Source organism: Gossypium raimondii, chromosome 10, assembly GCF_025698545.1.
Source record: "Gossypium raimondii isolate GPD5lz chromosome 10, ASM2569854v1, whole genome shotgun sequence".
Lineage (NCBI taxonomy): Eukaryota > Viridiplantae > Streptophyta > Magnoliopsida > Malvales > Malvaceae > Gossypium > Gossypium raimondii.
In genome coordinates this window covers 56,310,010-56,334,121 of record NC_068574.1, presented here as the reverse complement: position 1 = coordinate 56,334,121, position 24,112 = coordinate 56,310,010, and the positions used below count along the sequence as shown (strand labels likewise).

The 24,112-nt window shown below is 32.9% G+C and overlaps 3 protein-coding genes across 11 annotated transcripts; all 3 read left to right on the top strand.

Moving 5' to 3' along the window:
- Positions 1-2,631: 2,631 nt before the first annotated feature.
- LOC105776174 (uncharacterized) lies at positions 2,632-6,317 on the top strand. Of its 7 annotated transcripts, none has more exons than XR_008190106.1 (5): positions 2,632-3,031; positions 3,667-3,908; positions 4,463-4,958; positions 5,084-5,161; positions 5,587-6,317. XR_008190106.1 is itself a non-coding variant. In XM_052622703.1 (5 exons), the coding sequence occupies exons 3-5, from the start codon at positions 4,468-4,470 to the stop codon at positions 5,779-5,781; spliced, it is 348 nt and encodes a 115-aa protein (XP_052478663.1). In that variant the 5' UTR covers positions 2,640-3,031; positions 3,667-3,908; positions 4,463-4,467; the 3' UTR covers positions 5,782-6,317. The 7 variants fall into 7 exon arrangements, 1 of the variants encoding a protein (XP_052478663.1); XR_008190104.1 differs by having other exon boundaries at positions 2,636-3,031; positions 4,463-4,542; positions 4,882-4,958; positions 5,084-6,317; XR_008190103.1 differs by having other exon boundaries at positions 2,637-3,031; positions 4,463-4,542; positions 4,882-4,943; positions 5,084-6,317.
- A 1,039-nt stretch (positions 6,318-7,356) lies between these two features.
- LOC105775624 (elongation factor 1-alpha) lies at positions 7,357-10,087 on the top strand. 2 transcript variants are annotated; one of them, XM_052622727.1, is made up of 3 exons: positions 7,357-7,493; positions 8,245-8,726; positions 8,834-10,087. In XM_052622727.1, exons 2-3 carry the CDS (start codon positions 8,265-8,267, stop codon positions 9,716-9,718), a joined length of 1,347 nt encoding a protein of 448 aa, XP_052478687.1. In that variant the 5' UTR covers positions 7,357-7,493; positions 8,245-8,264; the 3' UTR covers positions 9,719-10,087. The 2 variants fall into 2 exon arrangements, with proteins under 2 accessions (XP_052478687.1, XP_052478686.1); XM_052622726.1 differs by having other exon boundaries at positions 7,435-7,453.
- A 1,309-nt stretch (positions 10,088-11,396) lies between these two features.
- On the top strand, positions 11,397-16,624 carry LOC105776173 (transcription factor GTE6). 2 transcript variants are annotated; one of them, XM_012598695.2, is made up of 9 exons: positions 11,397-11,577; positions 12,132-12,270; positions 12,800-13,015; positions 13,672-13,749; positions 14,093-14,317; positions 14,487-14,585; positions 14,742-14,800; positions 15,762-15,912; positions 16,034-16,624. In XM_012598695.2, exons 2-9 carry the CDS (start codon positions 12,136-12,138, stop codon positions 16,190-16,192), a joined length of 1,122 nt encoding a protein of 373 aa, XP_012454149.1. In that variant the 5' UTR covers positions 11,397-11,577; positions 12,132-12,135; the 3' UTR covers positions 16,193-16,624. The 2 variants fall into 2 exon arrangements, with proteins under 2 accessions (XP_012454149.1, XP_052478688.1); XM_052622728.1 differs by having other exon boundaries at positions 11,398-11,577; positions 12,175-12,270.
- The last annotated feature ends 7,488 nt before the right edge of the window (positions 16,625-24,112 follow it).

The following is a 24,112-nucleotide window of genomic DNA, read 5'->3' as shown; positions in this document are numbered from 1 at the left end:
AGATCCTAAGGACCAACTATTGTGACAGATTCTCTCCTATTTGGTGACTCCTCCCACTCAACCTATTGTCACTGCTGCCAATGCTAACCAAGCCTCCTAACAACAACAAGCCTTTGGCCTTAAACACTAAGTCACTGAGATACAGGAGAAGATGCGTCTCATGAAGGAATAACTTCTGGCCTAGAAGCATCAATTTCAAGAGCAACAAGAGCGCTAACACTTGTTATATCTGTAGAATGCTCATAATGAGCAACTGATTATAGAGTTATGAGCAACGAAAGATGCTGCTGAGGGCGCAGACTTACCCTTTTTTTCCATCTGGAAACTTTGGCTCAGTCTACTGTTCGTAGGAACCAGAAGGACAATAATGATGATAAGGCTATGGAGGAAGTTCAACTTATTAACTATCCAAATTAAGGGGCCCATAACAAAGTAGCTTCCATTGATGAGCAAATAGAAGCATCCAAGTTAGAGTTGTTGCAAGAAATCAAGGGTTCCAAGTCTGATGAAGCTTTGTGGAGTTATTCCAACGAGTCGTTGGCTCCATTAGTTTTGACTTCCAACATCTCTGCTTCTTTCAAATTCCCCAAGTTATCTCACAATAAGGTGGGTGATCTGAAGGACCATATTGCCTATTACAACAACCATATGAATATCCTTGGGGCTTCTGATGATGTTAAATGTAAAGCATTCTCCATGACTCTCTCTAACACCGTTCGACGATAATTTCAAAATGGTTAATTTGATGTACTCTTGGTCTAATTACCATTCTAAACATTCCCATGATTTAAATCTAACTCTTTACAATTTCAACACAAACCCCACTACTTTAGTTGCTCTTACAATATGGTATATAAACTTTAAGTTATAAATTCTTAACCTTAACAAATTAACACATCTAACTAATGAATATTAACTAACTAATGAACCACAAAACCAACACATTTCTCACTCTAAAAATCTCTCAATTTAGCTTTATTAGAATAACTCGGTTTAAGAAATTTGGCCAAAACTAAACTTCCTGAAAAGTTAGGGAATTACACATTGAACCTTGGTTAGTAATTATATAGATTGAACAATTGAAAAAAAAGATAATTGATTAACTAGATTAGATGTAATTTGAGTTCTAGGTTCATAAATTTGATCGAGAAACTAAAAAGTTTTCATTACTTTAGTTTAGTGAAATCTTTATAATTTGCTTAGTTTATTTTTAGTAGTAATTATATTTTTTTATTGATCTAAATTAGATAAAATTGAATAGTTGATACTTAGAAGCTTATAATTTGGTCTCTGCGGAAATGTTATCATCTTATCACTTTATTACTTGATCGACACGTGTACTTGCGTTACAATTTTTCTTCATCAAGTCAAAGCATTACCTTCCTTATATAAGATAATCTAGTATCACAAGTCAATGGACTAATTTGCATGGTGGTTACATGAGTATGTCTTCCAAGAAATTTAAGTGATTCTATCTAATGGAGTCCTTATGGTGGGTCATATTTGATGCACTTGTTTCTGAAACAAGCATCCATGGTTGTCCTCAAGCATCTCATTTCAACTTATGGAATTGGTTGTATACATCTAATAAATGTAAGCTCAACATATGTTAGTCTCTAGAGCATTACCAAGGCACTATCTTGGCAATGCATTGACTAAGAACAATTTTAAGAACATGGCTTTGATGTCTAAGGATCCCATAATTGCAACTTGTTTACAATTCCTTTGTAGGTCTTATTAGTTCCATGAGCTTCGTTCTATTAGTACTTTGAATAACTTATTTGTTATTTGGGTTAACATAAAAGAAAACCTTTACATTACTACTCGTTAGTATGCAATTTTGCTTTATTAATATATATATCCAAGTCCAATCAAATTGCCACTAGGGCATATATTCTTTCACAGTAAACAAAACCCACCTTGTAAAACAATAAATTTCTCTAAGTAAGATTTATTCAGATCAACTATCGGAAAGAGTGAGGTCATTAATGCATGTTTTGCTTAGTTGACCTTAAGGAAACCACAATCACATTATGTCATGTCTCATAACTCCAATATCAACTCCTTAACTTACATCAAGTCACATTTGACTACACCCTAGAAGAGCTCTTCATGACTTTAGGTTTGACCCTAGAGAATAAAATAAGGTTTGTGCGAACCTCAAGACTATATAAATAAAACCCTTCTTAGCACAAAGAGAGGGCAGTTGAAACTAATGGACAAAACCTCTACAAAAATCTTTTAACAACCTAATATCCACTAATGGCTCTCGATACCAACAAAATTTGAACCACTTCTAAGCCCTCTTAATTGGATCTCAAATAAAAAATCTCAAGTCTCACTTAGTTTGGAATTATTAAAAAAAGATAATATTTGAATAAAGGGTTGATATAATTTTTTGCCCTTAAACTTGACAATTAAGTCTATTTTAATCACTGAACTTGATTTAAAAAAATTAAGTGATAAATGTGTCACAAACTCAAAATGCCACATTATTGAATATTGATAAAATCAAAATTTAAGGACCAAAATAAACTTAATTATCAAACTCAAATAGCAAAATTAATTAATATATATATACCAAAATATAAGAAGGTTAAAAAATGAAAATATTCCCAATTATTCTCGAGACCTCTCTTTTCTTTCTCCCCAAGCTTTGGAGAGTTGTTTAGTAAAAAAGAACGCCTTGCCTATGCCCTATTACGACATATCTGAATCATTTAGGATCCGTTCTTCTTTGCGTTTTAAATGGACTTTTGCGTTAAAAAGTCCTTTTCTCTTAAAAGGAACGAAGAACGGCCTCCATTTTCTCAAAAAATTCACCATCTAAAACGTGATTTTCTCCAGATGGAGAAGCTGAAAATTTCACCATCTAAAAAGCTTGACGTGCTTTTGGCTGATAAATGACCAAATTAACTTGTCTTCTCCCCCTTGGAAAAACGTTTTTTCCTCTGCTGTGAAAGTTCTATACCCATTTTTTTCACATTTTTGCTGTGAAAGCTCCTTCCTGTTCTTTGTTCCTCTTCCGCAGGTGAGTTCGTTTTCTTCTTCTTCTCTTTAATTATTAATTATGCTTTGTTTTTATTTACTTTTTAATTCTGGCTTTTGTGCCTCTTTTTCTTTACTGCTTTGTGCCTCTACTGCTGCTTTGCTTTACCTCTTTTATTATGTGCCTCTTTTGCTCGCTTTGTAACTCTTCCAAACTATTTTAGTTTATAAGAATAGAAGAAATATAGACTAAATCAAAATTCGTATCCAAATTCCATATCGTTGCTGAACTTTCTGTATCTTTTGTATTTAAAAGTTCTGATGATGTTCTTTTTCATTGTTTCTAGGGTTTAGCTTTACTATAAGAAACATTACTAATTACTCGAATTCAAGCTCTCCAATCTATTGTTGATATTTCGATACCGAAAATTAATTATATAAATGATCATAAAATCACATTCGATGGTTGGATTTTGCAATGAATCTCCGAATATTTAACAATTATTGTTATTTTTGAATGAATGAAACGTACTTTCTTTCTTATGCACGAAAAACTGTTGTATTTTTTGGATTTTTTTTTATTTTAGTAGGAAAAAAGTATGATTAATTCAGTTAAGTGATATTGCCATTAGACAGATAGCTCTTTGTAGTTGCTTATCTAAATGTTGCCACCTCCAGAAATCATGGAACAAAAGCTTGCTACACAGCATGTGGAAATGCAGATACTTGGTACAGAAAACCAGAGAACTGCTGCTACCAATGGAACATTGAGACAGGAACTTGCTGCTGCACAGCATGAGTTGCAAATCTTGCATGCTCAGATAGGAGCTGTAACATCTGAAAGAGAACAACAAATGACGAGCCTTACGGATAAAATAGCTAAGATGGAAGCAGAACTGCAAGCAGCTGAGCCTGTTAAGGTAGAGTTGCAGCAGGCACACTCTGATGCTCAGAATTCAGTGTTCTCTTTATGTTATAAGCTGGACATTGTTATAATAGATTGTTCTTTCAATTTTAAAACTGTATGAGCAAAATGAAATGGACTAGGATACTGCAAATGAGTAATCACTTTGATAATAAGTATTATTTAATGAAATCTTCTACATATTCCTTAAAGTTTTTGTCATTGAGTTTAAGTGGATTATAGGTTCAATTGTATTTATTGTTCTAGAGGCTACACTAGGTATCAACTTTAGCACGATGACTTGTTTAATTATTGGTTATATTCTTATTTCTTTTAATGCTTGCATGCTCTTGATTACCAATGCTTGCCCCTAGAGTGTTGTATTCTTTGCTTTATCTGGTGATGGGGCTACTAATCAAGGGCATTTGTTTGAGGCTTTGAACATCTCTGCACTTTGAAATTTGCCTGCAATTTTGGTCTGCGAGAATAATCATTGTGAGCAATTTGAATTGGAATGAAATTTTATTGGTCTATTAAATTTTTGTGGACTTTATTTATTTCATGTAACAGATGGTATGGGGTCGGCTGAGTGGAGAGCCGCAAAGAGTCCTGCTTACTACAAACGTGGGGATTATGCTCCTGGTTTGAAGGTGAGACTTGGTTGGCTGAGAGATAAATAGTGGTTGTAATTTGTTGGTTCTTTAGTATTGTTATTATGATTATTAAGTAAATGAGGATTATGTATGTGATGTCGAAGTGACTATGACCAGTAGATGTAGTAAGAGTGATAGTGGATGGTAAAAAACTGTGATAATTGTGATTTTGGGCCATGTGAGATGCTTCTGCTGGTTTTATATTGCTGTTTTGTTCTCTTATCCTTTTATTTAAGAAACTAAACGTTTGAATGAAGTTTCAGAAAAGCAGAATCTCAAGGGATTTTTCCTGCTTATACTATCGGTTCTTAATATTTAAGTTTGTTTTCTTCTAAGGTGTAAGGCATTGATGCAAAAAGAATACCTTCTAGCAGAACTTTAAAGCAACAACCTCTCTGGTCAGCTTAAGAAGCGTAATTTTTTTTTAACAAAACATGTCTTAGGAGAATGCATGCTTAAAATTCCTTTTCTCCAGACGGTAGACATTGATGTATTTTTTAACTTCAATTCTATTTGTTATGTGTTTCATATCTTCTAGGTGGATGGAATGGATGCTCTTGCTGTGAAGCAAGCTTGCATGTTTGCCAAAGAACATGCTTTGAAGAATGGACCAATTGTAAGTTTATTCATCCTGCTATTACCTGTTTTTCATTTTTTTTCTTTTTAATAATCTTTTATTGTGCTCATTTTCTGGCCATTTTCCACATGCGAATACTTCCTTATTTAAAGGTGTGAATCTACCACATCAACTTGAGAAAACTTTGGCTTTCTTCATCACTCATTTTAGTGTTTGTGTAAATTGTGTTATCTTCCTTATGCCTAAAGCTGTTAGAGAATCAAATCCCCTGCTACATGATTGATCATGCTTGAAAAAACTCCATAATTACATGCTTAACCTTATAAGCTAATTCTACTAGTCACCTCTACAATTAGTAGACTCATAGAATATGTTATTGTTTCTCATCTACACTATGACTGAGAGATACATGCTTCATTTTGAACTTTTTCTGATTAATCAATATTTGATTTACAACATTTGAGCTGCAAGCGACAGAATACAACACTTTGTTGGAATATTGTGCTTGTTTCAAACTATTTTATGCTTGTGGTACTGAAGACATAGATCTTAAAGAAAACCCGACGTTCTCCCTCCAAAGTGTTGATGAAATCATGAAAATAGTTGAAGAGGCCAAAGTTGCCCCTAGAATATCACGACCTATCGGAGGCTTTGGCTAGGGTGGAGAAGAAGATAGGGATGCAAAGGAAGAAGATACAGAAGAAGACGAAGAAGATGAGTACGAGAAAACGGTAAAAGAGGTACATGCCAGTGGAGAAATTCACGTCTCTTAAGGAAAAAAAGAGAGTAATATATGGTTTCCAAATGTTGGAGCTCTGGTGTCTTTTAGTGCTTACATATGTTCTTATAAATATGATGTCAATTTTTTGCTACTGGACTTGGGTGTTGAATAAACAACCTGTAAATTAGTGTGTTTTGGACAAGTAGTTTGTGCAGTCTCTAATATGATTTTGTAGGGTGTATTGGTACTGATTAGGTAGGTGGAAACTACAGGGATTTGAACCCTGCCTAGTTGGTAAGTTGGGTAAATGTAGTGGTCTACACTTTTTAGAGTATAATGGAAGATCTGTCATCTGTGAGTCCTATAAGTTTGATTTCTTCCATCATAAAGTGGTATGTTATGTCTAGAGTTGCTACTCCATAAAATTTAAGAAATTACCAATATAATTTTTAAGTAACATTTTCATCCTAACAATCTTCTTTCCATGAAATATTTTTTTGTGTGTTCTTCATCAGACAGTCTTGACTTTCATTTTCATATGCTTATCAAATACAAGTATTGTATTAACCAAATCATTTTCATATGCTTATCAAATATAAATATTGTATTAACCAAATCATTTTCATATGCTTATCAAATATAAGTATTGTATTAACCAAATCATTTATTGAATATAACCAAATCATTTTCATATGCTTATCAAATATAGCATCTAGTTTAATGAATTCACTTTAAATTGTAAATGTTATTGACAAATTTTAGTATTTATATTTGGTATATAAATATTATCCCTTTTAAAATTTTAATCCAAATATATGTAATATTTTAATTGTTAGGTTTATATTTTTATGTTATGTTAGTATATAATATGAGTTATATATTCAAATACATTTTAAAATAAAATAATACAAATATGTTAAAAGCATTAATTAAAAATAAAAATAATTTTTATAATAATACAATCGTGTCAATATCTAATTACAAATATTTAATTTCTATATTTAAATATTTAAATATAGTTTATATATTCTAATTAAAATTTATAAATAATTAATATTAATTACTTAGAAATATTTAAAATTAATATTATATATTAAAATATTAACAATAAGTTATAATAAATTATTTTTTATATTTTTGCTAAAATATCATAATATTAACTAATTTGAACATTATTTAAATACATATTTGTTACTTTATAATCTCATGTCTAAAATGAACATTTTATTCTTCAAAAGCACTTTTTGACAGGAATGCCAAACACTCAAATTTCTGAAAATACTTCTCAAAAGTACTTCTCAAAAGCAAGAAGAACCGACCCTTAATCTAAACACAACCAGCACCCGAAATCAAAGTCAAATGCCATTCTCAACTTAAGCGCGTAAAAACACCTTACCAATAATGATGGCCTGTTTAAATCACGCGATACTTCAAGCACGTGTACATGAAGCCACCCTTAACTATGAAATCGAAGAATATATCTGTCAAAACAAATCTCATAAAGGGTATTTTAGGAAAGATAAAGTAGGAAAACTTGAGTATAAAATAGAACGGGAAGCTCGCTCCAAAACCTATACTCTCTGGTTATCTCTCTTCCTCCGAGCCGTCAGGTTGTATCGTTTTAGTTTTAAGTCTCTTATTTTTTGAAAGGTTTGGCATTCAGATCCTCAATTATTTAAATTCGTTTTCATTTCTGTCGTGATTGATTAATTTATTGTTCTGTGTTTTCTGATTTTGATTCGTTTGCTTTAATTCCTGATTAAGGTCTTATTTCCATATTAATTATAATTTCTAAGGTCTGTTGGCTGATTTGTTTTTCGATGAAATTGTTTTCTTTTTGTTTCATTTTTGTTGTTTTTCGATTCTGATATGTTGTTATTAGATGATAATAGATCTGATCTTTTTATGTGAATTGTTTCGAGGTCGTTGTTTTATTTTTATTTTGTTATAGATATATTGTTAGTATGGATTATGTATATTATATAAGTATGATTTATGTATATTATATAAATTAAAATGGCTGGGTTTGTATTTCAAATAATTTTTTTAGGATTTTATTTTATATAGAAGTAAAATAATTGCATGTATTGTAGTTTGATTTCTAAAACTGTTAATGGAAGGAACTATTAAAAAGAAAGGAAAAATCAAAAAGCACGTTCGCTTTTGCTCGATTATTGTATTTGCTACTTGTTTTTAACTTAGAAAGCATGAAGAATATGGAACTAAGATGTTAGAACTCATGTTAATGTTTATCTTCTCTTCAGTTTTAAACTCATGAGGTTAAGGGGTAGGTGATAAAACTCTAAACTGGTTCACATGTTCTTTGCTTTTTTGGTTGCTCTTCCTGCTGATTGTTTGTACAGGATTTGGTTTTAACCTTCATTTTTTTATGTTCTCACAGTTCCTAGTTAATACTACATAATGGGTAAGGAGAAGGTTCACATCAACATTGTTGTCATTGGCCATGTTGACTCTGGGAAGTCAACCACAACGGGTCACTTGATCTACAAGCTTGGAGGTATTGACAAGCGTGTGATCGAGAGGTTCGAGAAGGAAGCTGCTGAGATGAACAAAAGGTCATTCAAGTATGCCTGGGTGCTCGACAAGTTGAAGGCTGAGCGTGAGCGCGGTATCACCATTGATATTGCCTTGTGGAAGTTTGAGACAACCAAGTACTACTGCACTGTCATTGATGCTCCTGGACATCGCGACTTCATTAAGAATATGATTACGGGTACTTCTCAAGCTGACTGTGCTGTCCTTATCATTGACTCCACAACTGGAGGTTTTGAAGCTGGTATTTCCAAGGATGGGCAGACCCGTGAGCATGCTCTCCTTGCCTTCACTCTTGGTGTCAAGCAAATGATTTGCTGCTGCAACAAGGTTGAATTTTGCTTCATTTTCCCAAATATGATGTTTTATAATTTGATTTTCAGCTTAGTTATAATTTGATTGGTTTTGTTGCAAATTATTCTGTTAATTCTGTATAGATGGATGCCACAACCCCCAAGTACTCAAAGGCAAGGTATGATGAAATTGTTAAGGAAGTTTCTTCCTACCTGAAGAAGGTTGGTTACAACCCTGAGAAGATTCCATTCGTACCCATCTCTGGTTTTGAGGGTGACAACATGATTGAGAGGTCCACCAACCTCGATTGGTACAAGGGTCCAACCCTCCTTGAGGCTCTTGACCAGATCAATGAGCCCAAGAGACCCTCTGACAAGCCCCTCCGTCTCCCACTTCAGGATGTCTACAAGATCGGTGGTATTGGAACTGTCCCGGTGGGTCGTGTTGAAACCGGTACCCTTAAGCCTGGAATGGTTGTTACATTCGGACCTTCTGGATTGACCACTGAAGTTAAGTCTGTTGAGATGCATCATGAAGCTCTTCAAGAGGCTCTTCCTGGTGACAATGTTGGGTTCAACGTGAAGAATGTTGCTGTCAAGGATCTCAAGCGTGGATTTGTTGCCTCCAACTCCAAGGATGATCCTGCCAAGGAGGCAGCCAACTTCACCTCCCAAGTTATCATCATGAACCACCCAGGGCAGATTGGAAATGGCTATGCACCGGTCCTAGATTGCCACACCTCCCATATTGCTGTCAAGTTTGCAGAGCTCTTGACCAAGATTGACAGGCGATCTGGTAAGGAGCTTGAGAAGGAGCCTAAGTTCTTGAAGAATGGTGATGCTGGTATGATTAAGATGGTTCCGACCAAGCCCATGGTTGTCGAAACCTTCTCCGCGTACCCTCCACTTGGACGTTTTGCCGTTAGGGACATGAGACAGACTGTTGCTGTTGGTGTGATCAAGAGCGTGGAGAAGAAGGACCCAACTGGAGCCAAGGTGACCAAGTCTGCTGCCAAGAAGGGCAAGTGAACCTCGGGGGAATTTGTTGATTCAACAAAAGTTTATCATGGTTACTACAATAAAATTTTGGTTCATGTTAGTAGGTCCATCACTGGACTTTTGGTTACATGTTTTAATGGTTCACCGTCATCTCCTGGATATTGTTCCCAGACCTGGGTTCTTGATAGGCGGTGGTGAGGCTTATCTTTGGAGTCCATAGTGTGTCATCATTAATATTATTATGCCTTAATGAGCTATAAACTTGATGATATTTTTTGTTCCCATTTTTCCACCAAAGTGGTCCTGGAGTTTTACCTCTCTTCGTGGGCTGCTTTCCTTCACTCAATGTTCTATCTAAACCTTTTATATTATCCAAGTCTATAGCCTGCTTCTGTTTTATTTTTGCCCTGCTTTATGATCTCATCTACTTCTACTATCAATTTTTATCGCTGTTTTAGCACTTAATTGTATCACCTTCCTCCTTTAAAAAAAATTGTACCATGATGAAATTGATAAAATCTATAATTATTTGAGGTTAAATATGTTATTATATTAATTTTAAAATTATCACATCATCAATCTGTCCATTTAAAGAAAAAGGGGAAAAAATTAACCAGGTTATTTGGGTTCATTTTAAAACTTTTTATAGTTAAATAATAAAATTACTGCAAATTTTTTTTATAGACATTTGTGTACTTGTTATGTTTCTCTCGGCGTTTAGTAGATTTTTGCCGTTAGTGCAAAACACAAACAATTATTGAGTTTCATTGTATACTCGAAGTTTCATTTGGCTGAAACTCTTTTTCACACCATAATATAGATGAGGGCAAATAGAATATCGAAAAAAGTGACATTGATACATGTCTTGAAGTCTTCGTTAATTTCTCAAAAATTTCTTTTTATCCCTACGCATTAACCGTCATTGACCTATTGTTAACCGGGGTTGATCGGTTATTGACTGAATTTTCTTTTAAATTTTTAATATTTTTTAAATTTTAAGATTTTTGTAGAAATTACATATATATTGGAGTATTTTGCAAAAAAAAAAAATTTATTACGAAATTTCAAGTTATATATTTTGGTATTTGTTTGTAATTTTCTAAAGTTTAAGTACTATTTTCTTTTTCTTTTCTTCTTTGATTATTGTTTATAATTTTAAAAATATATTTGGAGTGTTTTGAAAAAAATAAAAATAAAACTATAATAATTTATCTAGAATTTATATATTTTTATTTTAAAATTTTATATACCTTTGGATTTTACATTTATATATTTTAGAAAATTTTAAATTAATTTTAAATTAATTATACTTTTTTATAATTTACGTGCCACATTTTAATAAGCACTGTGTGTCTATCCGAAGTAACTTGATAACAACCACTGATAAAATTATATAAGTATCATAATAAAAAATATTTAAATATCAAAGTAAAAAAAACCGATATTAGAAAATATGAAAAAATACTAAAGTAAAATTCAACATTTACAATATTAAGAATAAAGAATAAGAGTAACATAAGTTAAATTCGTGCCAAATAGATATAGATAAAAATTTAATTATTTTTTAAATGAGATTATTTATTTTCGATTGAAATTAAATAAATTATTAAAATTTTAAAATTCTATTTAACTGTGAGAGGTAACCGTAATAGATGTCTAGCACAGTCAATGAAGTAACCATAAAAGAATACGACGTCGCTCGTTCCTCTTGTCCAGACAAAAAACCAAAAATAGAAAGGCGAAGCAGAGCATTAGACTTCAGAGCAGGCACTGGAGCGGTGAAACGGGGTGTCCGACACGTTAAAAACTCCCTGTTCCTTTCAAATTATCTAACTTCTTGAACCCATTTTTCCTTCTCTCTCACTTCAACTTTTCTATTCTCTTCTCTGGTAACTTCTCTCTTCTACATTTCTACGTATTTTTATGCATAATGTATGAGTATTTGAATGTGTTTCCACCTGTTCTTTGTTTCATGCCTTCAATTTTTTTGGAAATGTTGTTTTTCAAGTTTTTTTTTATTGAATCCCTTCCAGAAAAAAAAAGAAGAAAATTAATAAATTTGACCAGTTTTCTGGGTTCTTTCTTTACTTGTTTAGTCCTTTGTTACTTTTTCAGTGAAATGGAAAAATTATCACTTTTTGGGGTTTTAAAGAAGAAACACAAAAACAATGAACTTAACTGATTGAGTTCAGAAGATTCATTAGACTTAGTTGAATTTTGCTTTCTATGGAAAAACAAATCTACTATATTATCTTCATTTAACTGCTATCCCAATTTGAAACTAGTTTTCTATCAAGTTTGAATATGTAGTTCTTGAAAAATATGACAGTTTTAGTCAATTCTTCCTGCTTTCTTTAGGAGTTTCTGTTTGTATATGCTTTTCCCCCCTCATAGCACCTTTACGGATACATTTATTCTTACTGAATGTTTATGATCTTAACAGTTGTATGACATTCACTGTTTTTCTTTTCCACCTTCATTTCAAGAATCAAATGGAAACGGTAACGATGTCAACTCCGGATATTGCTGAAGTGGATCAGTTCAGATGTCGTGTTGATGAAATCTTTCAAAAGATTGATAAGGTAAGTTAAACTGATAACTTACAAACTTGTAGTTAAAAAAGACTGTATAATTGTATTTATTGGTATCGCGGCTTAATGGCAAGGAAGCCCTGGTAACTTTTTTACTTTGACTCAGGGTGTAACTGTAGATTTGTTTTAACCTTTGTTAAAAAAGACTGTATATTTTAAGTGCTTTTTTTCATTTATTTGGATGATCTATCTCCTATGCGTATGTTTGAATGTGTCAGACGGGGGATATGGGTACTTATAGAATGGTATCAATTTAACCTGTTCAATAGGATTATAACCTTATAAATAGAACTCATACAATGAATAGGCAAGGGATATATTCTTATATGACTCATATTAGGTCCATATTACATCCTTTGACTATTTCCAGTCCCAGAAAGGTTGTTACAAGATGCTGATCATAGTGCTTTAGTTTCAGAAAAAGTGGATGCTTCAGTATTTATTGGATCTGTTTCAGGATTTCAGTTTCCAAATTTTTTTTGGCAAATAAGTGACAATTTTTAATGTGCTGTTCTTGTAGCTTGAGAAAAAAGTGAATGAAGTTGAACAGTTCTACTTGAATGCCAATAAAAAGAAAAAGAGCAGTTCTAAAGGTAACTCCATTCGAGAGGAACAAGATAAGGGAAGGCATGTTCCAAGCATTAAAAAGCAGCAGCAAGATGCATCCCAACGGGAATCAACTGCTGCAAAGCGAATGCAAGAGCTTATGCGCCAGTTTGGGACAATATTGCGTCAGGTAATCACTTGTTCTCAGCAACTACACGTTTGCTTATAGATACCGTATAATGTAACTGCCATCTAAATGAGATGTTCTCGGCTTTATGCTTTCTGCCTAGCATATTCTTCTTTGGACGCTGCACTTCTTTTAAGTTTTTGGTTCCTTTAACTAAGTAGAATGTTGGTATAGAATCATTTGGAAATTATAGTGGTAATTTGAAGTCAAGCATTTATGGTTAACTCAATGTTTTGGTTTAAGTCTTTAAGATTCTTGAATGAGCCGCTCTCGTCTTTCATATTTACTACATGTAAACTGAGTGAGTAAGCATCTAATAAATGGGGATATGATATAATCAAATATAATAATTTTCCCAATTCACAACATTATTAATTTGTATATACATGTTTCTTTTCTTTTGTTGTTTTGAGTTCTTTTGTGATATAGTTCAAGACTGCTGTTTTTGCTTTTATCGATTGCATAAAAATTGTCTCCACGCTTCCCTCAAAAAATTATGAAAGGAGTTAAGCCTTTGATGGAAATGTGCTTGTTAACTCTGTCATGTGATAATCTCATAATTAGAGCAGTTATAGGATAAAAACAGCAATATTATCGATCCTTCTGGTAAGTGATAAGTTGCAATCATATCTTGGTAATGCATGTTTTCATTCTTCCAGATCTCACAGCACAAGTGGGCATGGCCATTTATGCAACCGGTAGATGTCAAAGGTCTTGGTTTACATGACTATTACAAGGTAACTGGTATTGAATTAATGCATTTTTCTTTTTAGTTTCCTTTCAGTTTACAAGATATAAAGTCATAACTTTCCATTTACCTGTTATCTATCCTGTTTGAGTTGAGGAATCTGGTGGGCATAATCTAGGAATGCATACCAAATCTGATAACTTCTTGAGGTAACACTGTGATTACTTGAGCTATCACACTCAAAATTTAGCGTCTTTTTTATAGGCACAACAAGCTGTAGAATCTAACGGTAAACATTGCAGTACGTATAATTGGTGTTTATCTGAATCTTACTACACGGTTTTGGAAATGGTTTCCTACAATTTATTGATTAATTATGTTTCCTTCACTAGGTTATTGAAAAGCCAATGGACCTTGGTACGATAAAAAACCAAATGGAGGCTAAGGATGGTACCGGATATAAGAATGTTCGAGCTATATGTGCTGATGTAAGATTGGTTTTCGATAATGCAATGAAATACAATGAGGAAGGAAGTGATGTTCATCTAATGGCCAAAACTTTGCTGGAAAAATTTGAGGAGAAGTGGCAGCTTCTTCTTCCCAAAGTTACCGAAGAGGTAACACTATCTCGACATGATTCTCTCTTCTTTGGATTCATGGCTTGTATTTCATAACTTCACTGGGTTCAGTAGTATTTCTTTTGCTCAATAAGAATAGTAAATTATTTCCATCTTTTATTCCTGCGTTTTCAAGTTAAAAAAAGAGCTTATAATTTTGTGCTCGTAGGAGAAAAGACGTGAAGAGGAGGAGGCAGAAGCACAATTAAATATACAGCTTGTACGAGAGGCTTCTCATGCCAAAAGGGTTCAGGCAATATCTAATGAGGTATACTAAACTCCGCAACCGCTTTGAAATGCAAATAACTACGTAGACATATTTGTCTCAATAACTTAATATCTTCCAGATTGTCGTAATTCATTTTCCAATGGTCATTCTGTAGTTCAATCATCAGGATATTTACAGAGACCTAACTTTTTTCAGCTTTATGAGGTTGATACACATCTGGAACAGCTCAGAGAAACCGTTGTTCAAAAGTGCAGGTGTGGTTCACAAATTTATGTATGGCAAAGTGAATATTCTTACCTTAGAAGATGAATGCTGAATGCTATTTATTTAGTGTGATGTGTATTTATCTTATTTGAGTCTAACAACTACTTACATAGCACATGCAACTATCTTGGGTGCATGTGTTAGTTGTCTTTCTATTGACAGGTTAGATCAACAATCATTTTGATGAGTTATATTACTTGGAATCTGGTTTGGGTATCAGATACATGTATGTGTCCTACATGGATATGTTCAATTCTTTAAAGTTTTTTCATGTATTTGGAGGTCTTTGGAGAGTTATTATCTCTACATCCATGTCTAAACATGCCTCAGATATGGGTGTTGAACATAGGTACTTCAAGAAAACTGAAGAATAGGCTAACAGTTATATCTCAAGAAAAATGAATAACATGCCTGTTGAATGGTAGAATTTGTTGTTTATGAATGTAGTCTTCTTCTTATTTTTCCTTTAAGCCTATAATTTCCATCTTTAGGTTGAGTGTTGTGTACTATTAGCTAGCATACTCCATGAATATTTGATGTCAGAGAGAAAACTTTGAACTCTGGAAACTCCAGTTTCATTTTGTTAGAACTTAATGCAAGCTTTGGATTGTCATTACAAGTCTGGTTTTTGAAATAAAAATTAAAGGACCCTGGTTTAGGCCTTGGGTTGAGTTTGTGGTTAAGTGTCAGATACTGTAATGTGTTCAACATGAGTATGTTTTTTGATATATTTGGAGGATCATGCCTTTATGCTCGTTTCCATATAATTCTCAAATTTGAGTGTCATACATGAGTTTCCATATAATTCTCGAATTTGGGTGTCATACATGATTACTTCAGAAAGAATGAAGAGCTGGAGTAACATAGCCTTATGTAATTTGGTTTTCAATTTGAATGATATTTTATTTTCTTTCGGGAACAATGAACCTATTTTCGAAATTGCTGTTTTAGGAAAATGTCAACGAAAGATAAAAGAAATCTGGGGACTGCCGTAGCCAGATTGTCTACAGAGGATCTTAATAAGGCATTGGAGATTATTGCTCAAAGTAATCCAGGGCTTCAAGCAATGGCAGAAGAGGTGGAGATCGACATTGATGCTCAGGTTATATTTAAACTTGATAATTGCTTTCTTTTCATAATTCTCTTTTTGATTCTTATTCAATCTCTGCTCAACCAACTGCTCTAGTACTGACTTGTTTGATTGTACTTTATTCCGTATGCAGAGTGAATCCACCCTATGGAGGTTAAACTTTTTTGTAAAGGATGTTTTTGAAGGTCGTGATAAGAGTACGGCTGGCAACAACAAGAAGAAACGGAAGAAAGGGATTTGTGATGCTATTGCACAAACCGTCAAGAAAAAGAGTAAAAAGCCTTCCTCTTGATCACATCACATTGGACGAGTGCAACATAAGATTCTATCAATGGCTATATTGCGTGCATAACAATTAACCCTTGGAAAGCACGTCTGAAACTTAAAAAAAAAAAAAAAAACAGATCTCGGCTTCGGCTCGATAATGGAGTCTATCGCGTTTAGCTTTAACAATTAGACTGTTCGCCATAAATATAACTAGACATTGATGTTGTAGGTGGCTCTAATACCTTGCAAATTTCCCTGCGATGAATGTACTAGAACACTAGACGAGTCTTAGATATGGATGTGACATCTTGGATTATTTGTTACAAATATAACTAAATATTGATGTTGTATGTGGCTTTGATACATTTTAGATCTACCTACGATGTATGTCTTGGAACACTAGACGAGTATTATATATATATATATGTAAATGGAAGTCATGGTGTTTGACACAAAAGTCCACATAACACAATGTGGCATATATGGTTGTGCGCTGCTAATCTTTATATTAGGTATCATATTATATAATCAATCTTTTTAGTTTATCATCTCATTGTAATGTTTTCTGCCACGAATTAAGATTGATTTGTTATTTCCTTATTTTTCTTGTTGCAAAACAAAATAAGGTAATGTAAATTAGTTCTTTGTAAATGATAATAATATAATTCAAATACAATATGTTATAAAAAAATTCAAATTCAATACTTCCTCATGGATGTAATCTTATGCCATTTGTCATTTATAGGGAATCAAAATATTCATTTTCTAGCTTTGCGGAAAAAATTTTGCATCAACCATTTGATTTATTGATGCAATTATTTAAACCGAACTTAAATTTTGTTCTCTTGAAAAAAAAATCGAGGGCTAAAATACCAAATAAGCACTCTAAAAATAATTAAAAGAATTTAATTAAGTCATTCATCGAAAAATATACTCAATTTAGTCTTCTGAATCATGATTTATATCCAATTGAACCTATTAAATTCATTAGTGGTGTAACGCCCCACAACCCGGCCTAGAAGTTTAGGTCGAATTCTGAAAGTCACATTGATCATTGAAGTGATTGTGGGAAATTTTAGTTTAACAAACCGAAAACATTATAGTATTTAAGTTCCGTAAAAACTCTAAGATGTAAAGTCCCATTATTACAAAAATTTCAGTCTAAAGAAATCATTTTCGAAAACCTAAATTAAAATTATACCACAGTTCAGACTCTTAGACATATTTCCTTATCGTGACTGTTCGAGACCTTTGGCATGTCAAGTCCAAGCTACAAAAACGTTAGGAAACACTAAGGGGGTAAGCTACACGAGCTCAGTGTGAGTTCGACACGCGACTAAAAACGAAATTACAAATATCAATTCGATAACGAAACATACTTACAGATATCCACAAAATCAGAAAGTAAACTTGGAACTAATGTCCCAACAAAACATAACAATTCAAGCACACCATGTCATACACAGACACTCAGTCACAAGTGTTATTCAATCAGACAAAATACAGTCAAATAATCTTACACCTAGTCACTCAGACAGATGCGCATGAATGCAGTCAAGTAATAAAAACCCACCCATCTAGGCAACACACCCCTCCGTCCCCCAATCACACCCCAAAAGAGCTGTATAAACTCATCCAACCAAACACACCACATAGGGCCTCGAAAGGCCATCCACCCTACACACTATGTATGTGGGCTAAGCCACTCAGATAATGATACGCAGCAAAGCTAGCGTATCTGCAGTACAGTGCATTGCGATAAACTGCTGTACAGACATGTTGCAGTTTAAACTGCCAGATCAGACAATAGTACGTAGCAAAATCGACGTACATACGGTACAATACGGTAAACCGCTGTACCGATAAGTTGTAGTTAGACTGCCAGATCAGATCAGAATTAGTCTTCCTTCTTTTCACAACCAACCCAAAAATTACTTTATGCAAGTGCATGTACGCGTACAACCTCACAGAATCAATGAGAACATCGACAGACAGTCAGACAGAAACAGACATGCATACACACATAGCTAACCAGGTTCAAAATCAGACATCTCACACAACAGTCACAAATAACACATAGCTGAAGCCCAGATCAGAGTCTTAACTACCATCACTAAAACTCAGCCAAGGGTCGGAACACACAGACACATTTTCAGATAAAAACTTACACAGAACTAAAATTTTGTGGCTTAGGACCACACGTCGTTGTGCCCTGGCCGTGTGGAAATTCCTAGGCTGTGTGGGGGTCAATATGCCCGTGTGGGAGGAGGCACATGCCCGTGTGAGCCAGGGACATGACTGTGTGAACAAGCCATGTAACTTTCTGTCCATTTGTACTAAAATAGAGTACAGGGCAGACACGACTGTGTGAGGGTCTCACACGCCTGTGTGGGATCCTTAAATCCCCAAATTAGCCACACGACCTTGTGGTCAGGCCGTGTGACACCAAATCACTAAATCCCTAATTCCCAAACACACACGCTTGTGTGCCTAGGGGACACGGTCGTGTGAAAATTTGACTAATTTTTCCAAATCAGCCACACGGCTGTGTGGCACCTAATCCTGCCCAAAAACCCTAATTCCTAATTCCACACGGCCGTGTAAACAGGCACACCCCGGTGTGGCCACCCATGTGGTCACAAAACCACATCAAAACAGGCCAAAATTGCCGTTTTAGCCGTCAAATCAGTCATCAACCTTTGCAATGGCAAAATGTATCGAAATACACAGTATTCCCCATACTTCCTCAACAACTAAAAACCCAAAATCAACAGTTTAGCGCACTCAAGAAATGCCGAAACAACAACTCGCAAATAAATTAGATAAGGTTCGAATCCCACACCTGATTCGCGATTAATGATGCCTAGACACCGACTCGACAACAAAGGAGCGAAGCTCTCCGAAATCCGCAAGCAAAACTGTTTCCCAACAGAAGAAAAACCAAAAGAAAAATAAAATAAAAAGCCAATGAGAGGGAGAGGAGAACGTGAAAAGAAAAGCAGTAAACAAAAAAAATAATAAAACTAATAATTTTTTTAAACTTAAAACAAGTCTTTTTTTAACAAAATAAAAAATATTTCTCCAAAACGCGTGAGGATTCAAAAACGAGTCCCAAAGATACACTAACACACAACTAACCACCAGACCAGCAAGCCTATTTTGTTACTTAAACGCGCAACTAAACAAAATAGCACAACTTACTCACAGACCCTAACCACAAAACTCAGAACTTCTAAATTCAAAATTCAGGGTGTTACAAGTGGCAAGCTGACGCGATAACTAATATGGGTAGTTGTCAAGAAAAAATGATGACGTGAAGAGCTTAATTGATTTTTATTATATTTTACAAAGGTTTAATTGATTTTTATTATTTCAATAGGGATGATTTAAGTCTAATTTTTTTTAAAATTATTAAAATAATATAAAAATCATAAAAAAATATTGAAACATCATTAAATATTATAATCTATAAAAAAATATTATAAAAATTTTAGAAATTATTAAAAAGTAAAAAAAAACTATAAATAAGCTATAGAAAATTATTGAAATTACAAAAGGTATTAAAAATTAATAAAATTTTATAAAATAAAAAATTATTAAAAAAATTGTTACTTTGCTAGTTTGAAGTCTTTGGTTTCGGTAATAAAGAAATGGGGAGATTGAACTGTGATGATGATCGGACTTATGTGGGGTGCCAACCATGTCAAGTAAAGGGTTTGAGTGTTGATTGGTTCATTACTTGATGGCTTAAGATGAGTGATTAATAGAGGTGTTCATGGACTGATTCAAAAATAGTGGAACGAATAATCAATTAAACCCTAAACCCTAATAAAATTTAATTTTTTTCTATAATTTTTTAATATTTTAATAAATTCTTAATAATATTATTATAATTTATATTTTTTTAAAATTAGAATTTTTAAATTTTTGACTTTTTTTTACTTAAATAATCAACTAAACCCTCATAAAATAATAGAAAATTCAATTAAGTCCTCCATGTCATCATTTTTCAATGTCAGCTACCATGTCCCCATTTTCCAAGTCCATCGCCACATCAGCTTGCCATGTCACTTGCCACACCAACACTTAATAGATTCAATTCAGTGCAATTTTCAACAAGGGACTTAATTGATTTTTGGTTTAAGGGTGTAAAAAGCCCTCAAACTTTAAAAAAAAAAAAACAATTAAGTTCTTTTTTTTTTTACACTCAATTGAGCCCTTGAATATAGGTCGAACTCGAGCTTCAACATTTAAGGCCCATTTAAAATATGGGTCAAGCTTTTGACCCAAAACTTATTGAAAAAGGCCTTTTGACCTTTTTCTTTTCTTTTTCTATTAACGTCGTGTGACTTATGGTAGAAAATGATAAAAAATATAGAAAACATTTAAGATTTATTAAAATTAGAAAAATAAATTAAAAATACAAAATATAGAAAAAAATTATTGCAAATATGTAAAAATTATTATAAAATATAGAAAAAAATTTATAAAAATCATAAAATTTTTCCTTGTACTTTTAATTTACTACATTTCATAAAATTTAAAGTATAATCTTTGCCATGTGTCACGATGTGGTTGTGACACATGGAAAAAAGATAAAAAATATTAAAATCAATAAAACGATAAAAATATAAAAATTGAAAAATACATAAAATATTTAATTTTAATTAAAAATTTAAAAAAAATTACAAAAGTATAAAAATATTAAAAGAAAAAATATTATAAAAGAAAAAATATTTAAAAATTTTATTAAAAATCATTAAATTATAAGATGTATAAAATTTATAATTTAATAATTGCAAACATTAAAAACACAATGACATCGTGTAAATAGCATGTGATTACTCCCTCATTGTGACCATACTTTAAGTTGTTAAAATGATAAGACATGCTTGATAGGCTTCAGCCTAGGTCTCATGCTTGTTTCCAACTTGTTCTCACTAAAGTTTTCAAAGGACTTAGACTGAAGCTTGTCAAGCATGCCCTACCGTTGAATGACGGCTTAAATATATGGTTGTGGTGGGGGCGTAATCACGAGTCATGTAACACCCCTTACCCGAGACCGTCGCCGGAATCGAGTAAGAGATGTTATCCAATTTAACTTATCGATTCGGAGCATAAAAATTTGCCTTTAAAATTAAATTCACTGTTCACAACAAAACTGTCTACCTGCGTGACTTTCACTAATTTAATTATAACTCGAGTTACAGAACTCAAAATTTAAATCCGTAAATTTTCCCTGAAACTAGACTCATATTACTACTTACCATAAAATTTTCAGAATTTTTGACTTGGCCAATTAGTACAGTTTATTCATTAAAGTATCCCCTGTTTCACAGCTCGACAGATCTGACCTCTCGGCACTAAAAATCAATTATCTCTTTGTACAGAATACATATAAGGTTATCGTTTGTTTCTTTTGAAAATAAACTCACTAAGAAATCTACAAATATAAATTATGACCCATAATTCTTTCTGTACAATTTATAATGATTTTTCAAAGTCAGAACAGGGGACTTCAAAAACCATTCTGACCCTGTCTCACTAAAATTAAAATATCTCAAAATACAGAATTCCTTTGCCTACACCGTTTCTTTCATATAAAAATAGACTTGATAAGCTTTAATTACATATATAATTCACTCTCTAATTACATTTCTACTATTTATGGTGATTTTTCACATTCACGTCACTGCTGCTGTCAAAGAAACTGCTTCTTTGAATTAGTTACCATTTTAACATACATAACACCAAAACATATTCTTTAATAGCTACTTCAATAGCTAATATTAGCTATATCATTTGAACATGCTCAAAATGATCAAGACTCCATACATGCCATAGTTTAAACATTTTGAAAAACACATAATACCGAGATGATTATGATAGTGTGATACGAGCTCCGACGATCCCCACTTCGATCAAGTTCAAATCACTATATAACAAAGGAAAAGAAGAAATGTGTAAGCTATAAATAGCTTAGTAAGTTACATGTAAACAATAATTACTCATTTAATAATTAACACTTTTAACATATAACTAATCAAAACATTTCTTAGCAATTTCAATCACTTACACATGCACAATCTTACCAATTCACTTGCATATACATTTTCACACTTAACATTTCATATTCACTTTAATTCATTATTAATCCCGTTGAACAGTTGGAATATACACGGATACGTAGAGATTTAGCACATAAGTGCCACACTGATATGTAGCCGAAGTTACCACCGATATGTAGCCGGTTACCACCGAAATGTAGCCGGCTACCACGATCAATAACACTGGGAATGTCCACGGGCCTGCTCACACAAGCTGTCAGGTGTCTGCAACACATGCTAGATCACCCAGCACCCGGGACTCACTGTAACACTGTAACACTGTAACACTGTAACACTGGTCTCTAGTGACATGTCACTTGTATCCAATTCTATTCCTAAGTTCAACCGGGAATTTACACTTAACACTTTATTACTTGAATAATTCATGAACAATTTTCCTTCCACATTCAATATTAATTCACATATCAAATATAATTCAATTTATACAAATATAACTATTATTTACATATAACTTACCTCGGATGCAAAACGACTATTTTTGTAATTTAGTCGATAACTTTCTTTTCCCGATCACTTCCACTATTTCTTCTTTCTTGATCTATATTAACACAATTTAATACATTTTATCAACATTTCATTCAAATACAATTCATACACAACATTTTGGCAAATTTACATTTTTCCCTAAACTTTTCAAAATTCCACTTTTGTCCCTAAGCTCGTAAAAATAAAATTCACTAAATTTTTAAATTTCAAACTTCACTAAATCATATTTCATGCTCATAACAGCCCTCAATTTCACAAAATCACAACTTTATGCACACTTTACCATCTTTCACAATTTAGCCCTTTTCAACATTTTCATCAAAATTCATCTAGTAAAACTTGTAATTAACACTTCAAACATTCATTATCTAACATCACTAATCAATTTACAATTATATCATGAATGGGTCAATTTTAAACTTTAATTTCATTTAAATTAAATGGTAGAAACATGAAATTCAAGCTTCAATAAGCATAAAAATACGAAAATAATCAAAACGGGCAAGAAATCACTTACAATTGAGCTTAGGAAGTTCAAGAACCCTAGCTATGGTGACATGAATTTTTTGGCAGCAAACGTCTGATTTTAAGAAGATGAACACTTGTTTTCATCTTTATTTTGTCTTTATTCAATTTGGACAAAATGCCCTTGACCCATTACTTAGATATTTTTCTAGAAATACCCTTTTGTGTCCATAACACTAATTCATGGTCTAATTGCCACATAAACACTTCCAATTTCATGCAATAATTCAATTAAGTCATTTAATCACTAATTAGACACACTTTGCATTTTTCTCAATTTAGTCCTAAAAATTCAATTAAGCACTAAAGCATTAAAATTTTCTATCCATATTTTCACACAATATTTCAATCAATCAGTAACTAATAAAAATTTATAAAATTAAACTATTTCACTTCGGATTTGTGGTTACGAAACCACTATTCCGATTAGGCCCTATTTCGGGCTATCACAAGTCATTTAGGCAATACCACCATTTTTTATGTTTGAGATGATTAAATTATAATTTTTATGTCTTATAATTTTTTATGATTTTTTTAAAAATGTTCATTTTTTTATTTTTTACAATAATTTTTATATTTTTTTTAAAATTTTAAATAAATTTTCTGTAACACCATAGGCAAATCCCACATCGACAAAGCACGATAGAGACATGAGCTATATAAAGGGGTAGCAACACTTAAGTGGTAAAAGGCCTTTTGAGGGTGTATGGGCACTCCTAAGAACAAAGTCGTGAGGGCCATGTGCACCCTAAGCGGAGAATACCTTACTGAAATAGGTGTTGGCTATGACATTTATTGGTACCAGA